The sequence below is a fragment of the Gopherus flavomarginatus genome, chromosome 5 (assembly GCF_025201925.1).
Source record: "Gopherus flavomarginatus isolate rGopFla2 chromosome 5, rGopFla2.mat.asm, whole genome shotgun sequence".
Lineage (NCBI taxonomy): Eukaryota > Metazoa > Chordata > Testudines > Testudinidae > Gopherus > Gopherus flavomarginatus.
This window is the reverse complement of record NC_066621.1, coordinates 47,321,294-47,348,143: the sequence shown is the minus strand read 5'-3', so window position 1 is coordinate 47,348,143 and position 26,850 is coordinate 47,321,294. Positions and strand designations below refer to the sequence as shown.

The 26,850-nt window shown below is 48.5% G+C and overlaps 1 protein-coding gene across 2 annotated transcripts in view; it reads right to left on the bottom strand.

Moving 5' to 3' along the window:
• Window positions 1-26,587, bottom strand: part of CD151 (CD151 molecule (Raph blood group)) — a 35,796-nt gene extending 9,209 nt beyond the window's left edge. The window contains exons 1-6 of one of the 2 annotated variants that reach the window (XM_050952962.1): window positions 26,480-26,587; window positions 14,181-14,284; window positions 12,691-12,882; window positions 6,835-6,909; window positions 3,913-4,017; window positions 1,332-1,487 (exon numbers count right to left, since the gene is read on the bottom strand). In XM_050952962.1, coding sequence (XP_050808919.1) covers window positions 1,332-1,487; window positions 3,913-4,017; window positions 6,835-6,909; window positions 12,691-12,882; window positions 14,181-14,264 — 612 coding nt within the window. In that variant the 5' untranslated portion in view covers window positions 14,265-14,284; window positions 26,480-26,587. Of the gene's footprint in view, window positions 1-1,331; window positions 1,488-3,912; window positions 4,018-6,834; window positions 6,910-12,690; window positions 12,883-14,180; window positions 14,285-17,489; window positions 17,598-26,479 lie in introns of those variants that run through there. The other variant, XM_050952963.1, reaches the window with a different exon arrangement.
• Window positions 26,588-26,850: the final 263 nt, after the last annotated feature.

Here is a 26,850-nt window from a genome sequence, read left to right as displayed (position 1 = left end):
AACATCTTCAGAGCCCCAAAATGTGACTAGCCACTCGGGTCAAAAAGGGGCAACAATACTGTGGGTGCCCGAATCAATTCCCCCTGCAAGGCCTCACCCCTCCACGAGTGAGGTAGATGAGTGCTTAGCTACCCATTTGTGTGCTCTGCTCATTTGATGATTATTTTGTTTGTCAGTCAGAGTAAAGAGGGGTTTCCCTAGCTTAGCCTAGCTCAGCTCTAGCCAACAGGGACTCTACTCATTTGACCCTACGACACCCCCTTTCCCTCCTCTTCTGACCTCTTTCCTTCATGCTGGAGGCCAATCCATCCACCCTACCATCCTAGCACCAAGCACCCTTCCAGATGAGGCTGAATGGGACTCCATTCAAAGCCTACCAAAGCCAAAGCTGCTGAGATGACACATGCATCGTGGGACTCAAACCCAGGTTTCCCGCCTGGAACTGAAGAGAAGAAGCACTAGGACAGCCTGACTTTTCCCCATCAGCAACATGCTTCTATTCTTCCCTTCCCCAGTTCCTGGGGTGCAGTCAGGAGCGGCGCCAGGGTTTTTGGTGCCCTAGGCGGGGGGTCCTTCTGCACTCCCGGTCATTGGCGGCAATTCTGCAGCGGGGGGGCGGGGGGGTCCTTCTGTGCTCTTGGTCTTCGGGGCACTTCTGCGGCGGGTCCCGGAGCGAGTGAAGGACCCGCCGCAGAATTGCCGCTAAAGACCCGGAGCGCGGAAGGACCCCCCTGCCACCAAATTGCTACTGAGGGCGGCAAAATGCTGCCCTCCCAAATTCTGGTGCCCTAGGCGACCGCCTGGGTCGCCTAAATGGAAGGGCCGACCCTGGGTGCAGTTCTTGTCAGCATCATGTTCCCCACCCATAACCAAGTTCCCTGCTAGTTATGCTGCGAGTTTCTTTAACATGCTTCTTGAGCTTTTTAATGCCTGAAGGCAATTTCTGCACTTACTTTAAATGTCCCATTGGCAGGGTGCTACCTAGGTAACTAGTACCATGCTTACTCAGAACATCAGCTCTGATCCCACACCCATGACATCTGTGATTAGTACAGCACTTGTCATAATGCTCTTGCGGCTGGAGTGAAGACACGCTGATTCCTGGTGCTTAAAGGTTAACAGTATCCTTTCCCTCTCCTCCCTGGATGGGTGCATTTGGGATTGGGGGTGGGGAACAAAGTTAGCAAACTAAAGTCTTCAGTGGAAAGTCTCTGCCCACCCCCTGACTTCAGTAGGCTTTGCATTCAGCCCTAAGCAAGCACCAAACCAGTCTGCCCAGCAGGTCCCCCACAGTGTGATCCTGGGAATGTTGACGTCAGCCTGTTCTTTACCTCCTTGTAGATGTTGGAAGGATGGTCTCTCCGGCCACACCCTTCTGTTATCGTCTTACAACAGCTGTCTGGGAATTTCCGGCCTCCGGCCTCCGCGGATTTGATCCAGATGCTCTCACTCCAGTCTGAAGCATTATTGCTGCCGCAGCACTTGAACTGTATGCGCACAAAAGCACAGGATGAGTCTGCAGTTTGTCACCAGAAAGCACAGCACCATCCCCTACATCCATCCTCACCAAGCTCCTAGTTACATTGTCAATCGGCCAGTCCAGCTGCTTATGTCTGCCTGTGTTTTTATGAGCTGCTATAATTATGAGCGACCTTTGTGTCTAAGGTTCCTAAAAATGTCCCTTAAATATCCACAATGACTTTCTTTTAGCCACTTACTTCTCTGTACAGAGATGGGCCTCGTCTGCAGCTCCGTCTGGTCTTGACAACAAAAGTGAACAGCACCAATCATGCTTGCGTTGAATCAAAGGACAGGTAACTGCGAGCAACTCTGCTGTTCAGCACACCCGCAGCCTAGCGAGCAGCTGCAGTCAGCAGAATGAGCTTGTTCTCTGTGTGGGTCCCCACACAGCTGTCTGTCTCTCATCCCGCTTATGGGAACAACTCATGCCCTCAGACCACAGAGGGCTGCGTCCATGTGCCCCTCAGCGCACTCACACCCTGATGGCAATGATGAGGGGAAAGGCAGGCTTGTGGACAAGGACTGACAATCAGGAGAGGAGAGCTCAATTCCTACCACCACCACAGAGGGCACTGAGTGAGTTACTTAGTCCCACTTTGCCTCTGCTTCCTCACCTGTAAAATACTCACCCGACAGTGGCAAGGCCCGGATTAACGTTTGTGCATTGCTCTGGGCTCCTCAGACACGAAGCACTATAGAACTGCCGGTTAGTATTATTCATTGACATACAGCAGTGCTTTGACTGCTGAAGACTGGACCTCTCTCCACTTGTGACCTGAACAGGCCCCAAGCCCTCAGCTCCATGGATTCCATACCTCAAGAACGGAATCAGGAGACACCAAGCACTAGAATACACACCGAGCCGCTCAACACCTTAACATGAGGCATGAAAAAACAGACCAGAATGGGGAATGTGAGAAAGCGCTACGGCAGGCCACCCTGGCAACGTGGGAGTCCATTCTAAAGCCTGTACAACTCTCCCGAGAACCTCACGTCAGTGAGCCTGCATGTCTCATGGACACGTATCGTAACAGAAGTGAGAGTCAGGCAGTGGGACATCAGGCTGGTGTGGGTTGGAGGTAAATTCAAGTCTATAGCAAGGGGCATGTCTCCTGGGGAGGGGCTGAGAGGTACTGGACTATGAAGTTATCAAGACTATTCAGCCATTCCGATCGCTCAGTCCCCCAACTCTCTGGCGGTGCCTGGAGCAACAGGACACTTCAGTCATTATACTTCACTCTTCGGGGTATCAGGAAGCTTAATTAACATCAGCAATTCCCTCCAAACTCCTCCACTTCCATCCTGTAGACAACCTGTTGGAAGCAGCTATCAATACTGAACTGGCCAGCCCTAGTTCATTCAGCATGTGATGTGAATGTCATCCCCTTTCAAGCTATCACACTGCTCAGAGAGCAGGAGTCCCAGTCTCTGTGACAGCAGATACAGCATCATATCCATCCTGCCAGAGTTGGGGACAGTGGGGTGTGATGTTGGTAAGCCAGGTGCCACTCTTGCCAAGGCTGGAGACGTCAGCTGAGCACTGACAAATTCACAGTGGAAACCAGACCCACTCATCTTGTATGTTAATATTGTTCAAGGTAGGCACTAGATTTGTAAGGATGTGTTTAATGTTTGGACTCAATGGAATGCTCATAACCTGCTGCATGCATTAATCTTATTTGTAATGCCCGAATCCCATGCTATAAGGTAATATGAAAGTTTTGCTTTATAATTGTAAAAATGCCTGCTCTGATCTGGTGAACCTAGGCAATAAATGTGGTTCCCCCGCCCATCAAGAAGGACTATCAAGACTAAATGGGCCAACATAGGACAAAAACTTTGTTGATCACCCCATCCACCCATGAAGAAGTTAGGTGAGGAACACTCATCCTATCAGTTTGAACTCTGGGGGAAGGGCATATAAAGATGTTCACAAGAAAAAATGGTTACATCTTTGCGGTTTGGATTCTCGCAAGGGCTGGACCTAGGAAACAAAAGCATTCTCTTGGGACTGGAAGCAACCTAATATTTAGTGATTTTTGATGTAAGTGACCTCTTGTCACTAAGTCTGGCTTGCCTGGGTGGCAAGATAGATCGGAATGCCCAAGGCGACTACCTGTCACTTCATGGTAAGACTAGTACAAGATCCAGGAGTTCACATCTGTTACTGCTTTGGTGAAATCCAATTATAGAACATACCACAAGTTTGGGGTCTCTGCCTTGCTTTTTGACAGTTTGCCCTGAGGCTGGTGCTCACGGTCATTGACCACTCCAGACAACGTGACATGGGGAACACCATTATCTCTTTAAATGATAAGGAGCCAATGATCTAAAGATGGTATAATTTTTAGCTCTATCATAGGTTTAATTCTCTCTGTGTCTGAGGCCTACCTCCTGCTGCAATTTGTCCACCGCGTTGGTCACGCCCTCCTCTCCCTCCTTCCGATACTTCTGGGTCATGGTCTCCTTCAGGTTTTGCTTCAGCTCCATACTCAGCTAAACAAAAGGAGTAGCGGAGGTGAAATCATGAGGCAGACACCTTCCTTATCATCACCTCTTTATATTTTTTTATCATCTTCACTCCTGGAGAACAGCAGAGAACTTTGTGGAAGCTATAACCCCACCTCCAGTGTAGACCCTATTGGTTCCAAGAAAGCACAAGCACTTATTTCTGCCTCTCCTGACTCTTTAAACATCATTCTCCCCTGCAAGCCCAGCATGGGCTGCCTCCACGTTGAAAGGGATCTAGGATCAAAAGGGCCCTCACGCCTCTGGAAACAGAGCTGATGGAGAACTAAATCCAAAAGGATCTGGCTAGGAGTATTAGGAATTCAGAGCCCTGAACCTGCTGGGCTGAAGTTGTGCAGTCTAAATACCTTTTATATCAGGGATTGAAAGGGATGTTGCACAAGGAGATTGAGAGCACGAGGAGGGATCTTAAGACTTCTGCCTCCCAGACTGCAGCAGCCCTTGTGATACTAAAGATAGGTTCAGAAAGCCAGACTGACATTGCTCACAAAGAGGGCCTGATATTTGGAGCATGCCAAGCATGAAAGTGTCCTTTACAGTGACACACTCACACTAATGTATCCACAAACTTCTCTCTGTCTAGCTGGTTGATGCACCATCAGACTTCCATGTCCTTTTCTGGTATTTTCCTGCCCATCCTTGTGGATAGACAAATATAGCTAAAATCTGCCTCCTTTATAATCAGCCTCCTCCTGCCTGGTCCATTCAGTAACAATGCCATAATCCAGTGGCTGTGAAATCACAATTCTCCCATGCTCCTGAACAATGTCATCACGCGTGTAGATGGCATCGCTGAATAAACCAAACAGGGGGAAAGGCCAGATAGGGAAAAAGCTTCTCTATGTACATGTATTTCTTAGTAACAAGCAATCATTGTAGGGCAGAATGCAGAAAAAAAAATGTTTTGGTTACACCGAGTTGGGGGAATATGGCCTGAGTCCCCCCCCCCCCCCCCCCCCCCCCCCCCCAACCACTTCAAATCTGCTGAATGTAGTAGTGGTTCTCATCCCTCTTCTGTCAACTGGGGTGGTAACACCGACCTCCCAGAGATGATGCGAGACTTCATTCATTAACGTTTGCAAAATGCTTTGAGATTTTGGGCTCTTTAGAGGCGCAAAATATTTAGAACAGCAAAGACAAGAAGAAAAAAGTTTGGCAGCTCATGGGCACCAACGGCAAACAAAAAGAGACAGACTTCACTAGTGGAAATATTACTCAGGATAAAAGCAGTTACCTGCAGGCTCACGGGGAAGAACTGCAGCACAGAACAAAGACAGCAAAAGAAACACACAGTTTATATGTACGCACGCACTGGACACAACAGCAAGGGAAGGGGAGAAAGAAAACCAGCTGCAAGGAGAGAAAGCAGACGGAGCCCAGGGAACGAAGGACTTTTACATAAGGGGGGAAGTGGGGGGGAGGGATAAGTGCAGCTAGTAAGCCAAATGCCGGTGGGTGATCTACAAAGCAGCCTGCGGCTCTGCCAGAGAGACTACAATCCCAGCATGTCACGCTCCACCGTGATCCAAGAAGTTTCCACCACTTCATCCATTGCCATGCGTTACTTTAGTCTTTGCTCAGGTCCAGATGGAGCATGGCTTTCTGGGTCCAATAGCGTCCATGGGGCCGATCCTCCATATTAAAGACAGATGCGGTTGGAATGTATTACACTTGATACAAATGAGGCGTAGCTCTTTGGCTACAGGCAAACTGCTAATACCGCCTTTGTGGGAGGTGAGGGGAAAAGTCTGGGGGCCCTGACGCAGGATGAAAGTTCCCAGCTTAAGGGTGTAATCCAGGGAAGCCTACAGTATGTGAGCACACTGAAAACGCCTGTAACGCTCTGCAATGTACACTTCCCTGTAAGATGCCTCCTCAGACATCTCCAGCAGTCTGCCCTCTTCAGACACCCAGCCTCCCTCAAAGGGTGAGGGAGAGAAGCCTCGTCTGAGGGAGCCTCCCAAGTGGTATGCCTCTCATCAGCCATATCCAGCATGATAATGTGAAGCCATCGCTCCCTCGTGGGGATCTCAAGCTCAGTTATCTACGACTGCAGCAGACCCTCAGGGATATTTTGAGCTCTGGCGGTGTTGCTCTATCCCCAGATGGGCCAATTTCCCATCCACGAGCTTCCTGGGTTTAGCAGGGAGCGTTTCTGCTTGGCTATTAACAAAGACGTTCGAGGACCAACACCATACTCTGGGCATCCCTAAGCCTGTGACTACCAGATGCTGGAATTGATCAACAGGGGTGGATCACTTGATGATTGCTCATTCCCTTTGAAGCATCTGCCATTGATGACTGCTGTCAGAAGATAGGATACTGGGCTAGATGGGCCATTCTTATGTTCTGCTTCATGGACATAATAGATGGCATAACTGTAATTACAATTGCCTGTGTTACCTCTCTAGACATCAGAAAAATCTTCAGGCTGATCCTCTGTACTAGAAACAAGATAATTCACTCTGACAGCTCTCTTCACAAAGGATGGGGGGAGAAAAGATGATGCGTAGGAAGGAGCTGAACTTCATCTGACTCCCAAATACACACGTAACAGACTAAGGCCTTGTTAAATACGATTTATAACCTGATGCATTTTGTATATTGGGAGATGTGAGTAAGGAGGGAATCAAGCTGGGGTGAGGAATAGATGGGTCCAAACCGAACCACGGATTCAAAGTCCTTGAAATGTTGGTTTAGGCCCAATCTCTAAATAGAAATTGGGTGATAAGTAGCTGCTCCTGCTCTCTCTGGATTGATCCTCTTAGTTCAACATGCACTTACCTGTTGGTAGTAAATATAGGCCAGGATTCCAGCAATGATCTCAAGCAGGAAAATACACAGCAGCAATATGAAGTACTGCAAAACAATGGCAAAATCGTGTATGTTAAAAGAGAGCATCAGGAAGGGTGGGAGAGAAGTCCTGGAAGTTAAATTTAGATGATCAGGAAAAAGGCTTACATTTATCAGTATTATTCTTTGTATTACAGCAGCTCTCAATGGACTTATCTGTGTCAGGGGCTTGGAAAAGGTTATAAGGTAATTTAAGACAGGTAGCAACAAGAGGGTTTATCAAAGAGTAGGAAGTAAAGGAGGAAGGAAAGATGAGAGTAGTAGTGATATAAGTGTATCTAACAAAGGGCAAAATAGAAATTACAGCTGAACTGGAGGAGACAGGCTCCTTTTTCCTACTTCAAGAACATGGGGGTAACCAATGAAATTGAAAAGCAACATCTATTGAGATAAGGAGTTCTCTTTTTACATGATGCCTGCTTAGTGTGAGGAACTCTCTGCTACAATGTATCATGAAGGCAAGAGTTTAGCATGATTCCAAAAGAGATAGGACACTGATTGGATAAGAATATCCTCAGTCACATTAGGTAGGATAAAAAAAAAAAATGTATAAGAGAACTAAATTTTCATATTTCAGGGCATATCTCAAAGGTGTTAGGAGGAAACTATCAGTGCGAGCAAGTTAATCCATAATTGTCTATTCTCTAGGGCTCTTTCATCATTCTCTGAAGCAGTCTGTGCTGCCTAGCAACGGACACACACATTGCCCCACCAGAGACCTTTACACAGAGCTGGGGATACTCTTCTAGGGACTGTCACATACTCATTCTAACTGCGGTCCTTTGCTACCATTGTCAGGTAGTGTCAGTTCTGATGGTGATTTACTCCACTAGGAACCAGACAGAGACATTGCCCCGTGCGCACTAGCTTATTTCACAGAAAGAAGTCATGCTGGAATGTCCCATGTTTGCCCCAGTCCTGATGGCTGTTCTCCTTGCAGCCTCTTGCGGTTCTGCATGGGAAACGCACTCACTATCGGATTTGATATCTAGCTGTACCAGCAAAGTCCCATCAAGAACCTGCAACCCTTCAAAGAGTCAGGCCCCTCTGCCAATGCACCTTCTCTCTGTTTGGTGGAATTCCCTGGAATTCCAGTCTTTGGGCCCCAAATGTCCCTCAGTCCTGAATTACAGAACACCATGTATTACTACACCCCTGTCCCCAAAAATCCCTGGTTAGCATCAAATAAATGCATCTATATGTTACAAAAAACAGACCACCACAAAACCCTGCTAGGAAAAGCAAAGAACTGGAAGCAACACATTTGCCTTTGCATCACAGCTGTCTTTTGCTGAGTGACCCCTCCGTTTCTCACTGTGCTCCCTCTCTTGTCAGAGGACGCAGGTAATCAAAACGCTTTGCCCCAGTGAGATTATGCCAACTAAGAATCCTTGTCCATTGGGTCAGATTTCCTCTTTCACCCTCTGCCGGGATTCAGCAGCTGCATGGGAGGGACAAGTGGGTTTTATCCGCAGGCTTTAATAGGAGTGTACAATCTCAGGCATTCACTCCCAGCCCTAAACTCCCCCACTGGCTCTCAGCTGAACATTGCAAGTGTCTGCACATGCTTGTACAAGGTACCCATTCATACCATGTGAATGAGTCACCCGATGGAGTGCTGGATAACCAAAGGCTGGGCGCCACACTAATGGGAGGCTGAAAGGGACCGAAAAGGAGAGGAACACTCCTAAACAAAAGGTTTCTTTCTTTTGTGGGAGACCGGTTACGTAATACCTCTGACATCATGGTGCTGTCAGGCTGCTGCATTAGTGGAAAGAAAAACAACCAATTAACTGGAAAGTTTCTCTTTCCTTCATCTATTTTCTGCATACGGGGTATTTTCTGCACTGATGTCAAAGGCATTCCAGTGCAGCTGGCATGTATCACAGGGCCTCAGCTCACCATATTATCTTAAAGAGCCTTCCCACTTTTTAGCAAACAGGTTTTATCAAAGCCTATATAGAGCGAAGGTTACTACAGTTACCACCTGTGCACTCAGCTAGCCTGCACTAAAACATCTTGTTGTTATTGTTAGCCCTGCCTGGTTGTTTCATTTACCTGTTACATCTTATCTATTTAGATTATGTTCTCTGGGGGCAGGAACTGTCTCTTACTCTTCGTACAGCACCTTGTAAATGGGGCACCAGCCTAGCTGTAGCCTCTGAACACAGCTGCAATCTAAATAATAGCAGCAAAATGCTTTCCACCAATTCTCTTTCCCAATGTATGTAAATATTCGAGAGAGGCATATCTATGTGGGAAAAACAAGGGCTTTCTTTTATATTCAGCTCTTCTGTCCTACATAAGAGCGGCCATACTGAGTCAGACCAGAGGTCCATCTAGCCCAGTATCTTGTCTTCCGACGGTGGCCAATGCCTGGTGCCCCAGAGGGAATGAACAGAACAGGTAATCATCAAGAGATCTATCCCCTGTCACCCATTCCCAGCTTCTGGCAAACAGAGGCTAGGGACACCATCCCTGCCCATCATGGCTAATAGCCACTGATGGACCAATCCTCCATGAATGTATCCAGTTTTTTTTAACCCTGTTATAGTCTTGGCCTTCACAACATCCTCTGGCAAAGAATTCCACAGAAATATTTCTGTTTGCTTGTTTTAAACCTGCTGCCTCTTAATTTCATTTGGTGACCCCTGATGGGCTCTTGCTTTTATCATGTGCACTATGTTTGTCTCCACATAATAGTTAAGACCCATGATCACTCTACTGCTTGTAATGAGCTGTGTACACCATCAGTGACATATACATTATGTTCCTGATTCTCAATTACGTTTCTCCCTGCTTTATGCTATCCCAGCAGTGTAAAACATAATGAAAGTTGGCTCAACGGCCATTTAGTTGGTAAAGGGGGAATCCTAGGTGGCAACCCTACACCTTTGCAGTCTATAATATAGGGATATCTCAGGGTGTGTTGGGTGTGCAACCTGAACATCCCTGTACCTTGATTGATTGTTAGAATGGCTATAGAATCTGAGCTCCAGTAACAGCAGGCCTCGGGACTGCTCTAGCCTGTGCTAGGGACCAGACGATTCCTTGGCCTGCTGCACCATTGCGGGGGTGGGATGGGGGCGGGAAGAGGACGTGAAACTCAGAATCAGGGTGAGCTATAACAAGCCAGATTTTATGACATCACAGTTCATCACTGTGGGCCTGATCCTGTAGCTCTTGCTCACGGGAGCATCTCTCACTGATGTCAACAGGCTGCAGGCCTGGAACCCACGGAAGCAACTGTGGCGTCACAAGTGCTTGGCTCACTGTGGCATCCCTAAGTGAATCTGGCTGGCTGCGAAAGAGAAAAATGCTCTAGACACAAAAATATCCTGGTAATCAGCAATGAGAAATGAAACACAGAGGAAAGCCTTGAACTGGGAGTGAAAACTCACTGGTAGCTATAAAAGAAGCTAGAATATAGCTTCCTGGATCAATCCCCTCCACCCACATACACATATATCCTCACCTCCCATCTGAAATTATTCTTGCAACTTGCTTTAAAGAACCTCTGGATTCAGAAAATTACAGGACACTCCCCATCGCAGCATACCTCGCTATATACATGGCCCTTTGGTACAGACAGAAATTGGGACGGCCTGGCACAGACGCCTTTGTCTTTGTTATGAAGATGTTGGGATTACTGGCTGAGCTCAGAGCTGGCAGGAACCTCCAGCCAGACCAACCCAGCCCTGCCCAGCACAAAATATTTCTTTTTGTGGTTTATTTAGTATCAACTAAGCCAGCGGAGAGGAGAGACAATAGATCTGTCACAGGCAGCCACTCAGAGCGGGAAAGAAAAGACAGAGAAACACCTTTTGTTTCCATGAGACAATTATTAGTTTTCTGTGTCAGAACAACAAAGAAAACCCACCAGATTTTCATCTGTAACTTGAGGGGGGAGGGGGAGGGACACACAAAGAGAGATGAATAAACCTCTTCAGGACAGTGAATAATTGTGCCAGGGCCAAAACAAACTGCTGAGGGCCAGGGGCCAAATACCATCCCTCAAGAACCAAATGAATGAGCCACCAACAAGAGACCCCGAGAGCTCGTCATAGGCCTTTTAGGGGCATTTTCCACCACCTTGTATTTTCAGTTCACACCCCGACCCCACAAGGTGGTATCACAGCCAGAGGGGATGTATGGTCGCTATTGTTCACTGTGGCTCCTCTCCCTATCCCCGCCCCAGTCTCCACTCCACTCGATGGGACATTCGGGCCAGCAGCCATTTGCAAAACTGAGGGAACGGTGAAGGCTCAAGTGGAAGTGTCCCCTTTTGTTACTATGAAATGACAATTAAGGGTTCTTCGCTTTCAGTCCCTACACTCACCGCTGCAGATGGGCTGCTTGATGAACCACTGCCACCTTCTGGGCCGTAAAGGAGACTTGAGAGAGAGCAGGTGAGAATTAGGGGCAGTCTGCTTAAAACACTGCGTCAGCACAGCTGGGCTGTGGCAGTGCTTTACTGAAGACGCTCTACGCCGGTGGTGGGCAAACTTTTTGGCCTGAGGGCCACATCCGTGTTGCGAAACTGTCTGGAGGGCCGGGTAGGGAAGGCTGTGCACCGCAAACAGCCTGGCCCCCGCCGCCCCACTAGCCTAGTGTGACCAGATGTCCTGATTTTATAGGGACAGTCTGATTTTCGGGGCTTTTTCTTATATAGGCACCTATTACCCCCCATTCCCATCCCGATTTTTCACACTTGCCCTCTGGTTACCCTACCCTAGCCACACCTCTGTCCCCCTGACAGCCGCCCCCCCCCAGATTCCCACACCTATCCAACATCCCCTGACTGTCCCCTGGGACCTCTTGCCCCTTATCCAACCCCCCGGCCCCTTTATCATGCTGCTCAGAGCAGCAGGAGCTCGCAGCCACGCCACCCGGTAGGAGCGGTGGGCCAGAGCACTGCTGACATAGTGTGCAGTAGCTGCGGGGGAGTGGGGACAGCGGGAGAGGGGTCAGGGGCTAGCCTCCCTGGCCAGGAGCTATGGGGCCAGGCAGGACGGCCCTGTGGGCCGGCTGTAGTTTGCCCACCTCTGCTCTACGCCAATGGGAGAGAGCTCTCCTGTCTAATCCACCTCCCTGAGAGACAGTAGCTATGTCGACAGGAGAAGCTCTCCTGCCGATGTAGTGCTGTCTACATGGAGGGTTTGGTTGGTACAACTGTGTCACTCTGGGGTGTGGATTTTTCACACCCTTGAGCAACGTTGTTACACCAATATAGGTCTGCAGTGTAGCCCAGACCTGAGATTTATTAGGGCTGGTCAAAACTGTCAAGTGATTTTTTTGTTTGTTTGACCAATAAATAAATAAACAGTGTGTGTGAAAATTTGTGTACTGTTTGAAATTTTGCAATGCTCAACAAACCAATCAAAACAAATCTTTTGCTTTGAATCAAGTGGAATTACAATTACTTGTTTGTTGGTTTTAAATGTCCCACCCTGCCTTCTCTCCCAAACTTAATCTCTTTTTTTTCCTACCAGCCTGAACATTTCCTCTGCTTGGAAATGTTTTGACATGCTCAGATAAAAAGTACTGTATATTTATTATTTAGCACCTTCTGAAACACACAGAAACCAATACATTCTCTGAGAGGGACAGAAAGAAAGGAAAGTCTCCTCTGTAATAGAGACCATCCATCCCAAACAGGGAGAGTGGGCCAGTCAGGGAGTCTCTGGTATGTCTCTCCAGGTCCAGAGGAACAGAGATGCAGCTCTCTCCCAACACGCACAAGACGTTTGGTGCCCAGCGCTGTCCTAAGGCAAATAGGAAACCTACCACTCTCAGCAGATTCCGCCGCTCTTTGAAAGTGGCGCAGCACCCCAGGATGCCGGTAATCATGACGACGATCCCCGCCACCACCAGGATGTAGGCAGTCGCCATGTACGTGTTGGAGGACAGGAGACTGATGTAGTCGCTCTTCTCGGCCAGAGTCCAGATACCTACTGCCATCACCGCCCCACCTGCCAGCTTAATAAAGAGAGAAGCAAGCAGATCAGATGCATCTGAGGTGGGCACTTCCTCCTTTTCAGGAGTGGCATCCCCTGCTGGGCCACATGGATCAGATTTCAGCTCGCTGACAGAGGGCCTGATCCAAAACCTATTCAAGGGAAAGGCTCCCACTGATCTCAGTGGGCTCTGATCAGGCTTTAAATGAAGCCGATTCTTCCTCTCTCCCCAGTCTCTCAAGGGCCCTGGGAGGTTCCAGGGAGTCAAGACACAGTATTCCTTCTGGAAGGGGTTGACAGCTGGCTGGAGGTTTGCTCACACCAGGCGCGAAACTTTGTAACTGGAGTTCTAAGTTTCCAACCTTAACCAGGCTCTTGGCTTTCATGATTGCTTGAAAGCTGACTAGATGCCAGGGAATGGAGAAGAGGAGAGGGAGGGGATGCTTTGCTTTACACCCTTGCTAGCTGATCCAGGAGTGATACTGACTGCTTCGAAACAACAGCTGTGTCAACCTCCCTCCGGGATAGAACCACTGAGGGGCAAGGCTATAAAAAGTGGGAACTCTGGTTAGCTAAACTCCAGTGAGAATGAACATTAGCACAGGAATACCCTCGCAGTAGGGGCACATTGGATGAGCCAACTTCTCTCCTTCAGGCTCCCCTTCCTCTTTATGGGCCTTGTGTTCCCTGAAGGTTTTTACCTGGGTGCCAATTCACTGAGGCAGTTCATAATTCATTCCTCTGTAAAGGCTAGTCTGGACCCTCCCCAATCATTTCTTCTAGCCCACAAATGTCTGTGGCTGACAATAGGCTGGTCCCTTGGTAAAAACTCTAGTGTAGACATAACCGCAGCGACTACCCCCATAATCCCAGCCTAGCCATCTTCATTCCACTGCCAGCCTGTGCTATGGCATGGGGCAGAACGAGAGAGGAACTGAAGGATGTCCTTTGTCTATGGGCTGCCCTGGAGTATCTGATGTCTTAAGAATTGTGCCCTGGGTCACCCTCCCCTGAAGTGGGCAAAACAGCACTTTTTCAGGCCGCCCACAGCTGTCGATACGTGATCATTTCAGGGCCTACTCCTGGTCAGACAGGTTATAGTCCTTCCGCCCTGTGTTGGCAGCTTGGGTCTAGTTAGATACCTGAGGTGAAATCTGGGACTTACTGAAGTTAAGGAGCATTTTTGCCATTGTCTTCAGCAGGGCCAGGATTTCACCCATGCTATCCATTCCACCCCACTGGCCACTGAAACAACAGATGTAGCCCTCAATGAGGGATGTGGTGAGGCACACAAATGCAGTGGGGGAGCTGGCACATTACCCAGAAGAAGAAGTTAAAGATGAAGAGCAGGTACTTGAGGCAGATAGTGCCGCACGTCTCCTTCTTTTCCGTGTACTCACGCATCTTCCCGGCTCAGCAGGTCTCTGAAATGTGATACAAGAAAAGCCTGTTAGTTTTCCCATCTCCCCCAAAGGAGGCATCACTGCTCTCCTCTTGCAAGCAGCAATCGCTCCTCAAAGTCTGTGCTGAGGTGCCCAACCAAGGAACCCCAGCATGGTGACAGATGAGACTCCAGAAAGAGCTGTAAAATGAAAACTCCTGCATCCTGATTGCATTCTATCCCTCCTGACAGAATCAGAGAGAGGCTGTGTAATCATCTCATCTTATTGTGTTATCCCCCATCCACTCCTCCTTACATTTGTTAGGCACATTTCTTATGGCTCATCTGCAACTGGACCGCACTGTCTTTGGGGTAGGGACCAGGCAACCCACGTTTGACAGCACCGAGCACAATGTGACTCTAATCCTGACTAGGGCAGTGTATTGCCTACTGTAATAGCAACCCCAAACATCACTAAGGAAACATCTCAGGAAGAAAATGGACACATGCTCCTCCCCACTTTTCATTTTTTCCCCTATTTGAACAAAGGAAATGTAAGTCCCATGCCTGTTCAAAACCACACCCTCTCACCAGATGAAACAGGAATCACTCCATAAGAATGTCAGGGAACGGAGAGGAATTTTGTGGACATGAAGGAGTAAGCGCTATACAAGTGTGATTCACCCTCAGGATAAGAATCCTCCCATCCTAGACAGTGGCCAGATGACTCAGTCCCTTCCTGGGAATTCTTCCTGACATTCAACAACCGTCTCCTGCAGGAACTATTGTACCAACTACTTTCCCTTCTGCCTGAGCCTAAATCCTTTATGTCAACACTTCTCTTGGGGATCACCCGACTGGATCAGACCCCTGGCCGATTCAGTCCAGTATCCTGTCTCCAACAGTAGGCAGCACCAGCTGCTTCAGAGGAAGAAGCAAGAAATCCTGCAGTTCGCAATTATGGGATATCTGACCCCTAGAAAATTCCCTCTTAACCTCTGTAATTTAATACAGGTTGCCGTAAACCTTTAAGCAGGAAAATGTATAACCCTTCTGAACTCCTGCCTATTATAACTCTGGACTTGTTAGCCAAACAAACATTGAATCCTTTTTTGGAATCCTGCAAAGCATTTGACCCAAGAGATATCCTATTGCAATGGGTTCCAATGGCTAATTGTTAAGGCTCTGAGCGTGTCATGGAGATCACTGATTCTGTGATTTTCCCAAACCTCTGACACTTCTGAAGTGTCCGGTGCAGCTGTCCAGGGGGTTGCCTGAGCAGCTCGGGGAAGTCTTGGGCCACTGTGCCCCTCCTCCCCAACAGCAGCAAGAGTTTGGGTGCGAAAGGGGGCTCAGGGCTGGGGCAGGGGGTTGGGGCAAGGGCTCCAGGCGGTGCTCACCTCAGGGGGCTGCTGGAAGCGGCGACGTGTCCCTGAGCTCCTAGGTGGAGGGACCAGGGGCTCTGCACACTGCCTCCACCCGCAACCACGGCCAATGGGAGCTGCAGAGCCAGTGCTCAGGGCAGGGGCAATGCATGGAACCCCCTGACTGCCCCTGTGCCTAGGAGCCGAGGGACATGTCCCTGCTTTCAGGGAGCTGCGCAGAACCAGGTAGGGAGCCTGCCAGCCCTAACCCCCCAGCACCAGCAGGGGTCATGGGTCGCCCTGTCTGCAAGAGTGCCCGTGGTGCTTCTGGGCCGCCTTCCCCTCCACCCAGAGGGCACAAGATTTAGTCAGGGGTATAGTACAAGTCATGGACAGATCATGGGCCATGAATTTTATTTTTTAAACTGTCCATGACCTGTCCATGAGTTTTACTAAAAAAACACCCATGACTAAAATATAGCTTTACTAAATGTATGTTATCCCTTTCCAACTCTGGGCCAGCCTACTTCTCCTATAGATGATGAAGGCCCTAAGCCCTTTCCAAGAGCCAGCTCTGGCTCCCAAGGTCAGTTTTAACAAGTACTAGGAGGGAGAAGCACATACAAATTGGTTTCATATGCTCTGCTGGTCATTGCACCCCTCGAGCAATGCAGTTATAGTGACCTAACCCGTGGTGTAGACAGTATTGTGTCAACAGGAGGGTTTCTCCTGCCTCTCATGGCGGTGGATTGACTATGCTGATGGAAGAAGCTCTCCTATCAGCACAGTTGCATGTTCACTAAAGCGCTACAGCGGTGCAGCTCTCACGCTGTACATGTAGACAAGCCCTTAGGAAAGGCAGGTCAGCCCACTGCAGGGAGAAATTTCCCTTTGCTTTTCTCCGGTCAGGAAACATCCAGGATAGGCCCATGCTTTAGGAGCCAGCAAATCAGACCCATAGGAATGCAGCAATGGGAATGCGTCCATCCGCAAAGCTGATCTGCCCCTGCCTGTCTTGATTTCACAAGAAAACATTTTCCCCAGAAGAGGATCTGACACCATAGTTGGCAAGAGAAGGTCACTTCATATGAGAGGGGAGTGGCTCTGAGATTAAGGTATTTATAAGGGAGAATAACCACCAGGTTCTTTTCTCCTGGCCTCTGGCCAACTCCACTGTCTACACTGGCAAGTTTCTGGGCAGTAAAGCAGCTTTCTGCGCTGTAACTCTTGAGGTGTACACACTGCCAAGCCACTTAGTGCACAGAAACTACACAGTCGTAGTGCTGTAAAAAAGCCACCCCGACGAAAGGCGTAGAGCTGTCTGTGCCAGGGCTACAGCGCTGCAGTGCCAGTGTAGACACCCTGGTCGATTACAGCACTGCGATTGGCCCCCGGGAGGTGTCTCACAATGCCTGATCTCACCTCTCTGGTCATCAGTTTGCACTCTACTGCCTTCCCCTCAGGTGACCAACCGTCATCCCCACCCTGTAAATTCCTTTGGAATTTTGAAAGTCCCCTTCCTGTTTGCTCGGTGACGCGTGCAGTGGTCTCAGTGCATCATTCCAGGTGGCCATGTCTGCTCCATGCACCAGGCGATTCCTCACTTGGAGCAATGCCGAGTTGCTAGATCTCATGAGCATTTGGGGACAGGAGGCTGTGGAGTCCCAGCTGTGCTCCAGCCAAAGGAATTGATACCTATGGACAGATTTCACAATGCATGACAGAAAGGGGCCATGACCAGGACACATTGCAGTGCAGGGTCAAAATGAAGGAGCTACAGAACGCCTACCACAAGGTGTGGGAGGCAAACTGCCACTCCGGTGCTGTGCTCATGAGCTGCCAGTTCTACGAAGAGCTGGATGCAATACTCGGCAGCAACCCTACCTCCACTGCGAAGACCACTGTGGATACTTCGGTGGCTCGCGTGCCAGTCGAAAGTGGACCAAGCCAGGAGGAGGAAATCTTGGACAAGGATGTGGGGGGGGACGGACCCAGAAGCAAAGGATGACTCGGAGGTCAGAGATGCATGCAGCCAGGAGCTCATTTGTACCCCAGAGGCTAGCCAGTCACAGCTGTCAGATGTTGGAGAAGCACAAAACAGGAGAGGAGGCCCCTGGTAAGTGGATTTGATTTTGGGAATTGCTGAAGCGATTTGTTGGGGGAAGGAGGGTTGCAGAAAGCAGGCTTGTCTCCCACCACACACCTAGTCTGAGCAGAAGAACAGGCTGTTGATTGACTCCCTCCCTTCACGGGAATCTCCGTCAGAGATCTCCAGGAAACTCTCATGGAGATACTGGGCAATCCACTGCCGCAGGTTCTCCAGCAGAGCTGCTTTGTTTCTTGCCCCATTAACAGTAACTTTCCCGTGCCACTGTGCCATCACAAGGGGGTGGGAACAATTGCTGTACACAGGCAAACCACATAAGGGCCAAGGTAGATGCCACAGTCTTAGAGAAGACCCTCCCTTGATTTCCTGCTCACCCTGAGCAGCAAGATATCTTCCATAATGATCACATCCTGTGGAATGTGTGGGCAAAGGAATGATTATCAGGCCCCTCATACAGTGCTGGTTCTCCCCAAGAGCCATGTGCCCAGTGTACAGCAGGGTCCGGGAAGAGTGATTTTCTCTGCTCCTGAGGTTACTCACCATTTTGGGGGTCTTGTGGCTCATGTGTGCTTGCCTGGGGTCAGCCAGTTAGTGACAGGTGTGTGAGAACTGACTGTGTTTTAAATCCCTGAATCAGCGTTCTCTGTGTTGCAAACAATACTGCTTCTGTAAAATGTTGTGTTTAAACTTCACAGAGATGACCATGGGAGCCCAGCCTCCCTCTTTGTTATCGGCAGCTGAACGGCTGTGAAGAATTAGAAAACGGCCAAGAAGAACTAAGGAGGACTTTCTGCATGATGTTATGATGCACTCCGCCACCAAGAAACAGGAATTGAAGGAGCACTGGGACAGTGAGAAAAGTGACCGAAAGGAGAACGCAGCATGCCAGAATGAAGCCATGGAGGGGCTCTTAAAGGTTATGGAGCATCAAGCAGACACGCTCCAGGCCCTACTAGCACTGCAAACCAAGCAGCTCCACGCCCGCCCTCCCCTGCAGCCACTATAGCAAATCTCTTTCCCATGCACCCCCCAGACACCGCCAACACACTCTTACCAACCTCCTGGCTCCAGTCTGGCAGCATTTCACTCCTCCCCCAGCACAGTCCAGCACTGCGGACTCCCACTATCCACTGCACTCAACACCCATCCCTCTGCAGTTTGGTCCTGCTGAAGCACAGTACCTGCTGCATTGTACTCCACAGGAGGAGGCTGGATATGATCCCTGGACACACACAAATCTTTAGCCATCCTGGGGCCCTACCTCCTCCTGACACCTTCCCTTCCCCCATGCCCCTCACTGCTGATTTCTTTTTGGTTTGACTCTCTCCTCCGGTTGCTGCTTTTTAATAAAAGAATTGTGTTGGTTTGAAAACAATCTTTTTGCTTTCAGTTAATAGAATAAAGAGCCCTGCAAAGCAACATACAATTATGTTAAACCCCCTTATTGCATCATGTGCACCAGTCACATCCTAGCATTACAAGCACTGCAGTCCTGAGCATAGCAACAAATATTAGTGGTTTTCAGCTTTAAATTGCTGCTTTAAGGCATCTCTGATCCTTATGGCCCCACGCTGTGCCCATCTAATAGCCCTGGTCTCTGGCTGTTCAAACTCAGTTTCCAGGTGCTGAGCCTCCAGCCCTGAGTGAAGCTTTCACCCTTCCCTTCACAGTTATGGAGTGTACAGCACATGGCTATTAAGCATAGGAATACTGTCATCAGCCAGATCCAGATTCCTATACAGGCAGCGCTAGCAGGCTTTTAAACGGCCAAAAGCACACTCCAGTCATTCTGCACTTGCTCAGCCTGCTGTTGAACCGCGCCTTGCTGCTGTCAAGTTGCTCTGTGTATGGCTTCATAAGTCACGGCATTAAGGGTAGGTGGGGTATCCCAGGATTGCAATGGGCATTTTGACTTCCCCTATGATGATCTTCTGGGCCAGGAAGAAAGTCCCTGCTTGCAGCTTCCTGCACAGGTCAGTGTTCCAAAAGGTGTGGGTGTCATGCACCTTTCCAGACCAGGCTGCATTAATGTCTGTGAAATGCCCACGGTGATCCACAAGCGCCTGGAGAACCATGGGAGAAATACCCCTTCCGATCAATGTACTTGGTGGCCTGGTGCCAAAATTGGAATATGCCTGCCATCTATTGCCCCTCCACAGTTAGGGCAGCAAAGAGTCCTGTGGCACCTTATAGACTAACAGATGTTTCGGAGCATGAGCTTTCATGGATGAATACCCACTTCGTCATCTTGCATCTGACGAAGTGGGTATTCACCCACGAAAGCTCATGCTCCAAAACGTCTGTTAGTCTATAAGGTGCCACAGGACTCTTTGCTACTTTTACAGATCCAGACTAATACGGCTCCCCCTCTGATACTGTCCACAGTTAGGGAAGCCCATTTGTGCAAAACCATCTACAATGTCATGCATGATGCCCAGAATCACAGTCTTTCAGAGCAGGATGGGATTAAAGGACTTGCAGACTTCTGTCAACATGAGTCCAATGGTAGACTTTTCCACTCTGAACTGATTAGCGACGATCAGTAGCAGTCTGCAGTAGCCAGCTTCCACAGTGCAATCGCCACACGCTTCTCCAACGACAGGGCAGCTCTCACTCTTGTGTCCTTGCACTGCAGGGCTAGGGCGAGCTCATCACAGTCCCATTAATGTGGCTTTCCTCATCCAAAAGTTCTGCAGCCACTGCTCATCGTCCCAGATGTGCATGATAATGTGATCCCACCACTCAGTGCTTGTTTCCCGAGCCCAAAAGTGGCATTCCACTGTGGTCAGCTCCTCCGTGAAATCCACAATCAATCTAGAATTGTAGCTACTATGTGTGACAAGATCAAAGTCATACTCCTCTTGCCTTTGTAGTTTAAAGAATAACTTCACTGCCACTCATGACATGTTGGTTAGAGCAAGCAGCACACTGGTCAACAGCTTGAGATCCATTCCTGCAGCCCGAAGAGGCAGGGCACGCAATACAGACACCGCTGAAAGATGGCGCCAAATGCAGACGGAAGCACAGGGATTGCTGGGATAAGAAGCAATGCATCGGGGACACTGGGACAGGACCCAGGATGCCCTGTGACCCCCTCCACCTTCCCACAATTCTTAGCGGCAGAAGAGAAAGAGATTCCCTGTGGGATAGCTGCCCAGAATGCACTGCTCCAAATACTGCTGCAAGTGCCGCAAGTGTGAACACGCTATTTCACAGGCAGCTGACAGCGTGATCACACAATAGTAGTTTCCCTTCAGCACTCTCTGAGTGGCGCTGTAACTCCCGGCACTGTAACTCTGCCAGTGTAAACATGCCCTTAGAGAAGTTTAATGACCAGATGGCTGAACGAAAGCACGGGGGAGTGGATCCACTATGAATAGCCTTGTAATATCAGAGGGTTTTTTCCCTCCTTTCAAACAATGTTCCTTTGAATTTCAGGTTCCTGGAAGGTGAAAAATTTTAAGTCCCAAAATCTTTGTTTAGCCACAGAACACTTACAGCAGCAACAGCAAGGCTAGTTTCTACACACTGTGCTATCCGTGTGCCTCAGCCTACATTTGCCTAGACAATCTCTAGGTAATTCAGTCTCTAGGGCCTATGCTGTCCTTGGCCTGTTCCCCAAGACTGCCAGGAAAGGGGCCATGGGGTGCAAATTGTGATGTGAATCCTCCTGAGATCAACAAACTCATTTCACTGAATATCCAGGGAATTGTAACAGCTGATGCCAAGATGTGTAAGATTTGAATAGAAACCTAGATGTGAAAGGTCTGCAATAGACCCTTGCTAATCCCCTGAGCCATCCAGCACCCAACTCTGGAGCCCACTCCTTCCCTCATAGGATCCCAGGATATAGATGCCCCCGCAACATTTTCTTTCCCCCACAAAGAACCATGCTATGCAGTCACCTGACACTGCATCAGCTTTAGTTAGAAAGAACAACCACAGCAGGTTGGTGTATTGGTCTTTCACATACAGCAACCTGGATGTAAGTGTCCATTAAAATCAGTGATGGAAATATGTCTTAGTCCCTAGTAGATATTTAGTCACATCGTGAATCCACCCAACAGTAGGATATGAGGCAACACAAGTGGCTATTTTCCCCCAGGAGAAGATCCAAACCAAAAACAGGAGGAGGAGCAGCAGGCTTTGGGATTGAGGTGTAATAGCACTGGGGGAGGAGACGGTGAGAAACTAGAAATAGTAAAGAGATGAAGAGGAGTCAAAGCTGAGGTGAACTGGCCGAGCTGCATAAGGGGAGGCAGGAATGAAATAGCACGGCGGTAGTGGGTTAAGGTTTGGTGAAGGCAGATCTATGTGAGAGGGAAGCTTGCTGAGCAATTATCCCAGCTATTCTTGGATCAAGCTACCAGTGATTTACTTCCACCAGCATTACATTTCCTCTACACTCCCCCAAAATCCAAGCTGCTATGACAATGACGTGTAGCAAGGAGGAGCGTTTTGTTTCTTTGTCCTCATCAGCATCCTACCCCTAGTGAGGTGCCTCCAGGAAAGGGTGTGCATGTCTGGGGGTCTCTCTCTCAATTCCCTCTGAAGCCAAGGCCTATGCTGAACACTCAATGGAAACGGTATCAGGGTATTGCTCTTCTGCCTGCCACATATCAGGAGAAAGAGATTCCTGAGAGGCGCAGCAGGGTGTCCTCACCCCATACAGCATTTTACAGTATATCCTTATAACATATGTACAGCAACTAATAAAGAGAAGGAGGGGAAAAGGCAGGCCTTTCCTTCCCTTCCCAGGAATCAGTCGGATGCCCCAGGATGAGGTATCACTAGGAAAGATAAGCTTGAGTAGGAAACTGGATGTGACCCTAAGAGCCCCTCAATGCTCACTGGCAAAGGCCCCACTATAACATAAATAGTCTCAGGCCTGACACATTCATTACCCCCAACACCCTGTGAGGATATAATATTAAATGGTGTCCACGTAAGGTACCACATGTAAACTGGTAACACGCTGGTCCCAAAAATCACTGCGTGATGTATGTAGAGGTTGTATATAAAGAATTGGGTGTGGGTGTGCTAGAAACACATTCTTCAAATGTGTTTTGGAGGCAGTGTATACAGCAAGTCTGCCCTAGCCAAAGGCATGGGGATTTCACTGTCTGACTGGCTTGATTACAGGCAGAGAACAATGAAAGTACATTTACACAAAAGGTAAACAATGCAATCAAGTGGAGGAGGAGGAGGAAACAGTTTAGTGAGCAAAGTCTGCATGCCCAAGAAGTCTTCCTGGCTCTTGAGACAAAGACAATGAATAACAGAAAATGTAAAGGGAACAAAAAGACATTCTAGTTATCCATCACTAGGGGAACAGCAACCTCTGAGCCTGTGGATATGGCTACACTTGCAACTTCAAAGCGCTGCCGCGGGAGCGCTCCCATGGCAGCGCTTTGAACTGCGAGTGTGGTCGCGGCGCCAGCGCTGGGAGAGAGCTCTCCCAGCACTGCAGGTACTCCACCTCCAGGTGGGGATTAGCTTACATAACTGGGAGCACAGATCTCAGCGCTGGGGCACTGTTTACACTGGCACTTTACAGTGCTGTACCTTGCTGCGCTCAGGGGTGTGTTTTTTCACACCCCTGAGTGAGAAAGGTGCAATGCTGTAAAGCACCAGTGTAGCTGTGAATGGTGAATCTTCTTGGCCTGAAGAGCAGAAACCGCTGATAACTTGCTGTAAGTGACAAACCATTTTAAGCAAAGGTATAACTTTTAAGGAATTACATTTTAGGCTCTAGAAAAGACGTAATTTTTGTAACCCTTTTTGCTCTCTTTTATTCTTGGCTGGAATCAATTAAATCTCTGTTCTTTATTAATAAACTTATTCTGAGTTTTACTTTAAGCTATCTTAGTGCTGTTATATTAAATATAGAGATACTCCTTAGCTAATCTAGCAGACTGGTGTGTCCATCGCCTCTTTCAGGGCAGCAAACGTAATAATTTCTGAGTATCTAGTGAGAGGGACTGGAAATGACAGAGAGAAGTCTCTGAGGAACTCAGTTACTGGGGTGCACTGACTGCTATCTGCAAAGCAAGGTTAAAACTGGCAGAGTCTCAAGGAGCTTGTGGGTGAAGAGGACAGACTGGTGTGACAGGGAGCTGACACAGTCTAACTCCCCACAAAGCACACCCTGGCTAAGGCAGAGGAGTAACACAGTGGCTCATGGTTCTGGGGCTGCCTGGAGGAGGGCATCATTTGAAGAGGTGTGTTGAAGTTTAGTAGCTATTGCACTGGTCTGGGAGTCAGGAGACCATGGCTCTATTCCTGGTTTTGCCACAGTTCTGCTGTGACACCTTGGGCAAGTCATGCTCAATATCTCTGTTTCCCCTCTCAGCATTTGTCTGTCTTGTCTACTGAGATTGTAAACTCTTACTCTGTGTGTGAGTGTATACTAAGCCTAGCACAATGGGGCCCTGAGTTTCACTGCGGCCTCTAGGTGTTACTGTAACACCATAATAAATAATGAGATCTGGATAGGAGACTTTGATTTTTGTCATTATTGAATACTGGCAAATTATCACTGTGAGCCAGATCCTCAGTGGGTGTAAATCAGTACAGTTCCCTTGGCTGATTGGCACCTGCTGAGGATATGCCGTGTATCTCGAACAATGCGCCCACGTCCCCCGAGCTCCATGGGATCAGATTTTCACTTCACCCAATCTAACTAGATGATTGCACTTTTCCATTAAAAAAAAAAAAAATAAGGGCAGGGAGGCGGCGCAGGGGCTCTTTGATGGCATCTTCACTGCCAAACTGCAAAAGGTACAGCCTGTTACTGTTGCTGGGTTGCCTTTTCAGTATTTCGCTCTCCCTGCCCTGGGCCAGATCCCCTGCTGATTGACACCTCCCAAGGGTCCCGTGTATTTAAAGTGGGAGATGTCAGACTTGCCAGAATCTTGTTGTGCGTATGAGGGGGGCGGGGAGGGAAGTGGACATTCAACTTAGACTCTGTCTCACACAGGGTTGATTTAGAGTCACTACATACCCTCTACACCAAAACCTCTGCCACTGCCCAAGGCCTCCTGGGAATTTCCCTCTCAGACACACAGGTTTTTATCAAGCCTCAGGTAAGGACTTTTCAGAGGATCTCACAGAACTAAGCTCAACCGTTTTGACAAGAGGAGCAGTAAAAGCACACAAGAGGTACTCCTCTCTGTTTATTTTCAAAGAACACGCAGAGAACAGCTGCAGGTTTATGCAGAACAATGATTCATGGAAGGGTGGTAGCCAGTGAATCATAGAGCAATCACTGCTGTCTTTCGTTTGATCTATCCCTCCTAGCCAGTACAGGCTGCTCCTGCATGCTTGGTGACTAGCTAAGGAGACTATTCATGGAAACACATGTTTGTTTCTGGACCTTCCCTTTTGTGTGTAATGCATTTTATTTTCCTTGTATCCCACAGAGTAGACTAACTCTCTGCAAGAGGCTATTCCAGGCGGCCCTGTGGGGAGCAATACCCATCTTCAGGGGAACAGACAAAGGAAAGATACATCTGAATTGAACCTCTTGCCCAAGCAGTTAAGAAGCTGATCCTGAGCGGCGGTGAGCATCCATACCTTCCATGACGTTTAAGTGCATCATCGCTGGGAAAGCCCTGGAGCATTAAAATGATCCTTTGGTGCCTGGTTTTCAATAGAGCTTGGCATGCTGGGTGCTGAGCTCCTCCAACAATATGGCCGTAAGTAACACAGTGGGAGGAGAACACTTTTGAAAATAACCCCAACTGTGGGACTTGAAAATCCAGCCCTAAACATAGTACTGTAGCATCCATTACCCTATGTTGAGGCATCTGCATCTCAAGGTCTGGTTACGGGGTCCCACCTCAGCCCACTGGATTTTGTTGGCTGATCTATGTATGTGCACAGGCCAAGGCTATGAAAATACATGCACCCACATTCAAACAGGTTATAGGCACTTGTTTAGTCACACACACAAAGTGTCTATCTGCCTATACTTGCCCAGTAACAGGAGTCAATTAGACAGCAAAGAAAGCAAGCCAGTTCTGAAGACTTTTCTGCATAACCTGCCCTGAAGCTATGTCTAATGGATGGGAAGGTAAGGCATTGTTTCTTAACCTACGTAAGTTAAATAACTCCCAGGCCATAAAAGGCAACACTTAATGAATAGCAACTGGAGGATATTAATGTCCAGGGTGTGCCCAATGATGTGTCTTTTTTGTCTCCCCAGTTTACATAAGTCAGACAGAAAATAAGCGTATGTAGCTGTTCAACTTTTTGGAGGCACCGATGGCCACAGTAGCTAAGTGCTGGACAGATGCAGTGCAGCTGTACTGTAAGGTCCATAGCGGACTTCATAGCCCATCTTCACCCACATACGTAATGCAGAAGATAGGAGAGTCTAGTCCTCAGATGAGACTAAGTTCTAGTTCTGGTTTTACCAACCACTTGCTGTGCTTGGATAAATCACTTAAGGCCTAATTTTCCGAGAGGCCGAAGGGCAATTACAGGTGTTCAGCACTTCTGAAAATCCAGCCCTTAACCTCTCTGTGCCAAATGAAAATCTCATCAGCACTTCCTGATCTACCAGCTAGGATTTATTTTAAAAAATGTATCCTGCTGCTTATCACCTCTGCCCTTGGGTGCCTTATGGCACAGAAAACAGCTCTAAACCATTAAATACAGCCTTCCCGCCAGCTGCTTGTGAAGTGCTCTGCAACACATAAATGCAAAATGCTATTATCTGTCTAAAGCAGACGTTCAAGGGGGAACAAACATGGCTACCACTGACCTCTCAGAGTGAGTAAAAGTTGGAGCACAAATGAGACCTCTTAGTTCTCCACAGGGACGTCTTCCTCCTTCTCCTGCTCTTGTCTTCAGTGGGATACAGGAAAGAGAACAACTGAAAAAGGAGGAAGACAGCCCTCAGCAAAAAATTATTCCCTTTCCCTATATTAAAGAGCTAATAGCTTGTCTTTCCATCAAGCCTTCATTCTGTAACATCAGAGTGTCCGCTCACAAACCATGCTACACGCGTGTGTGTTGGGCGGAGGAAAAGAGGGAGGCCCCTGTTGCAGCTCTGGGAGATACAATGGTAGGCCTCTAGTGCTTGAAGCTGCCAGAAAGGGGCAGCCAGTCATTGGGTTTATATTCACATGTCTG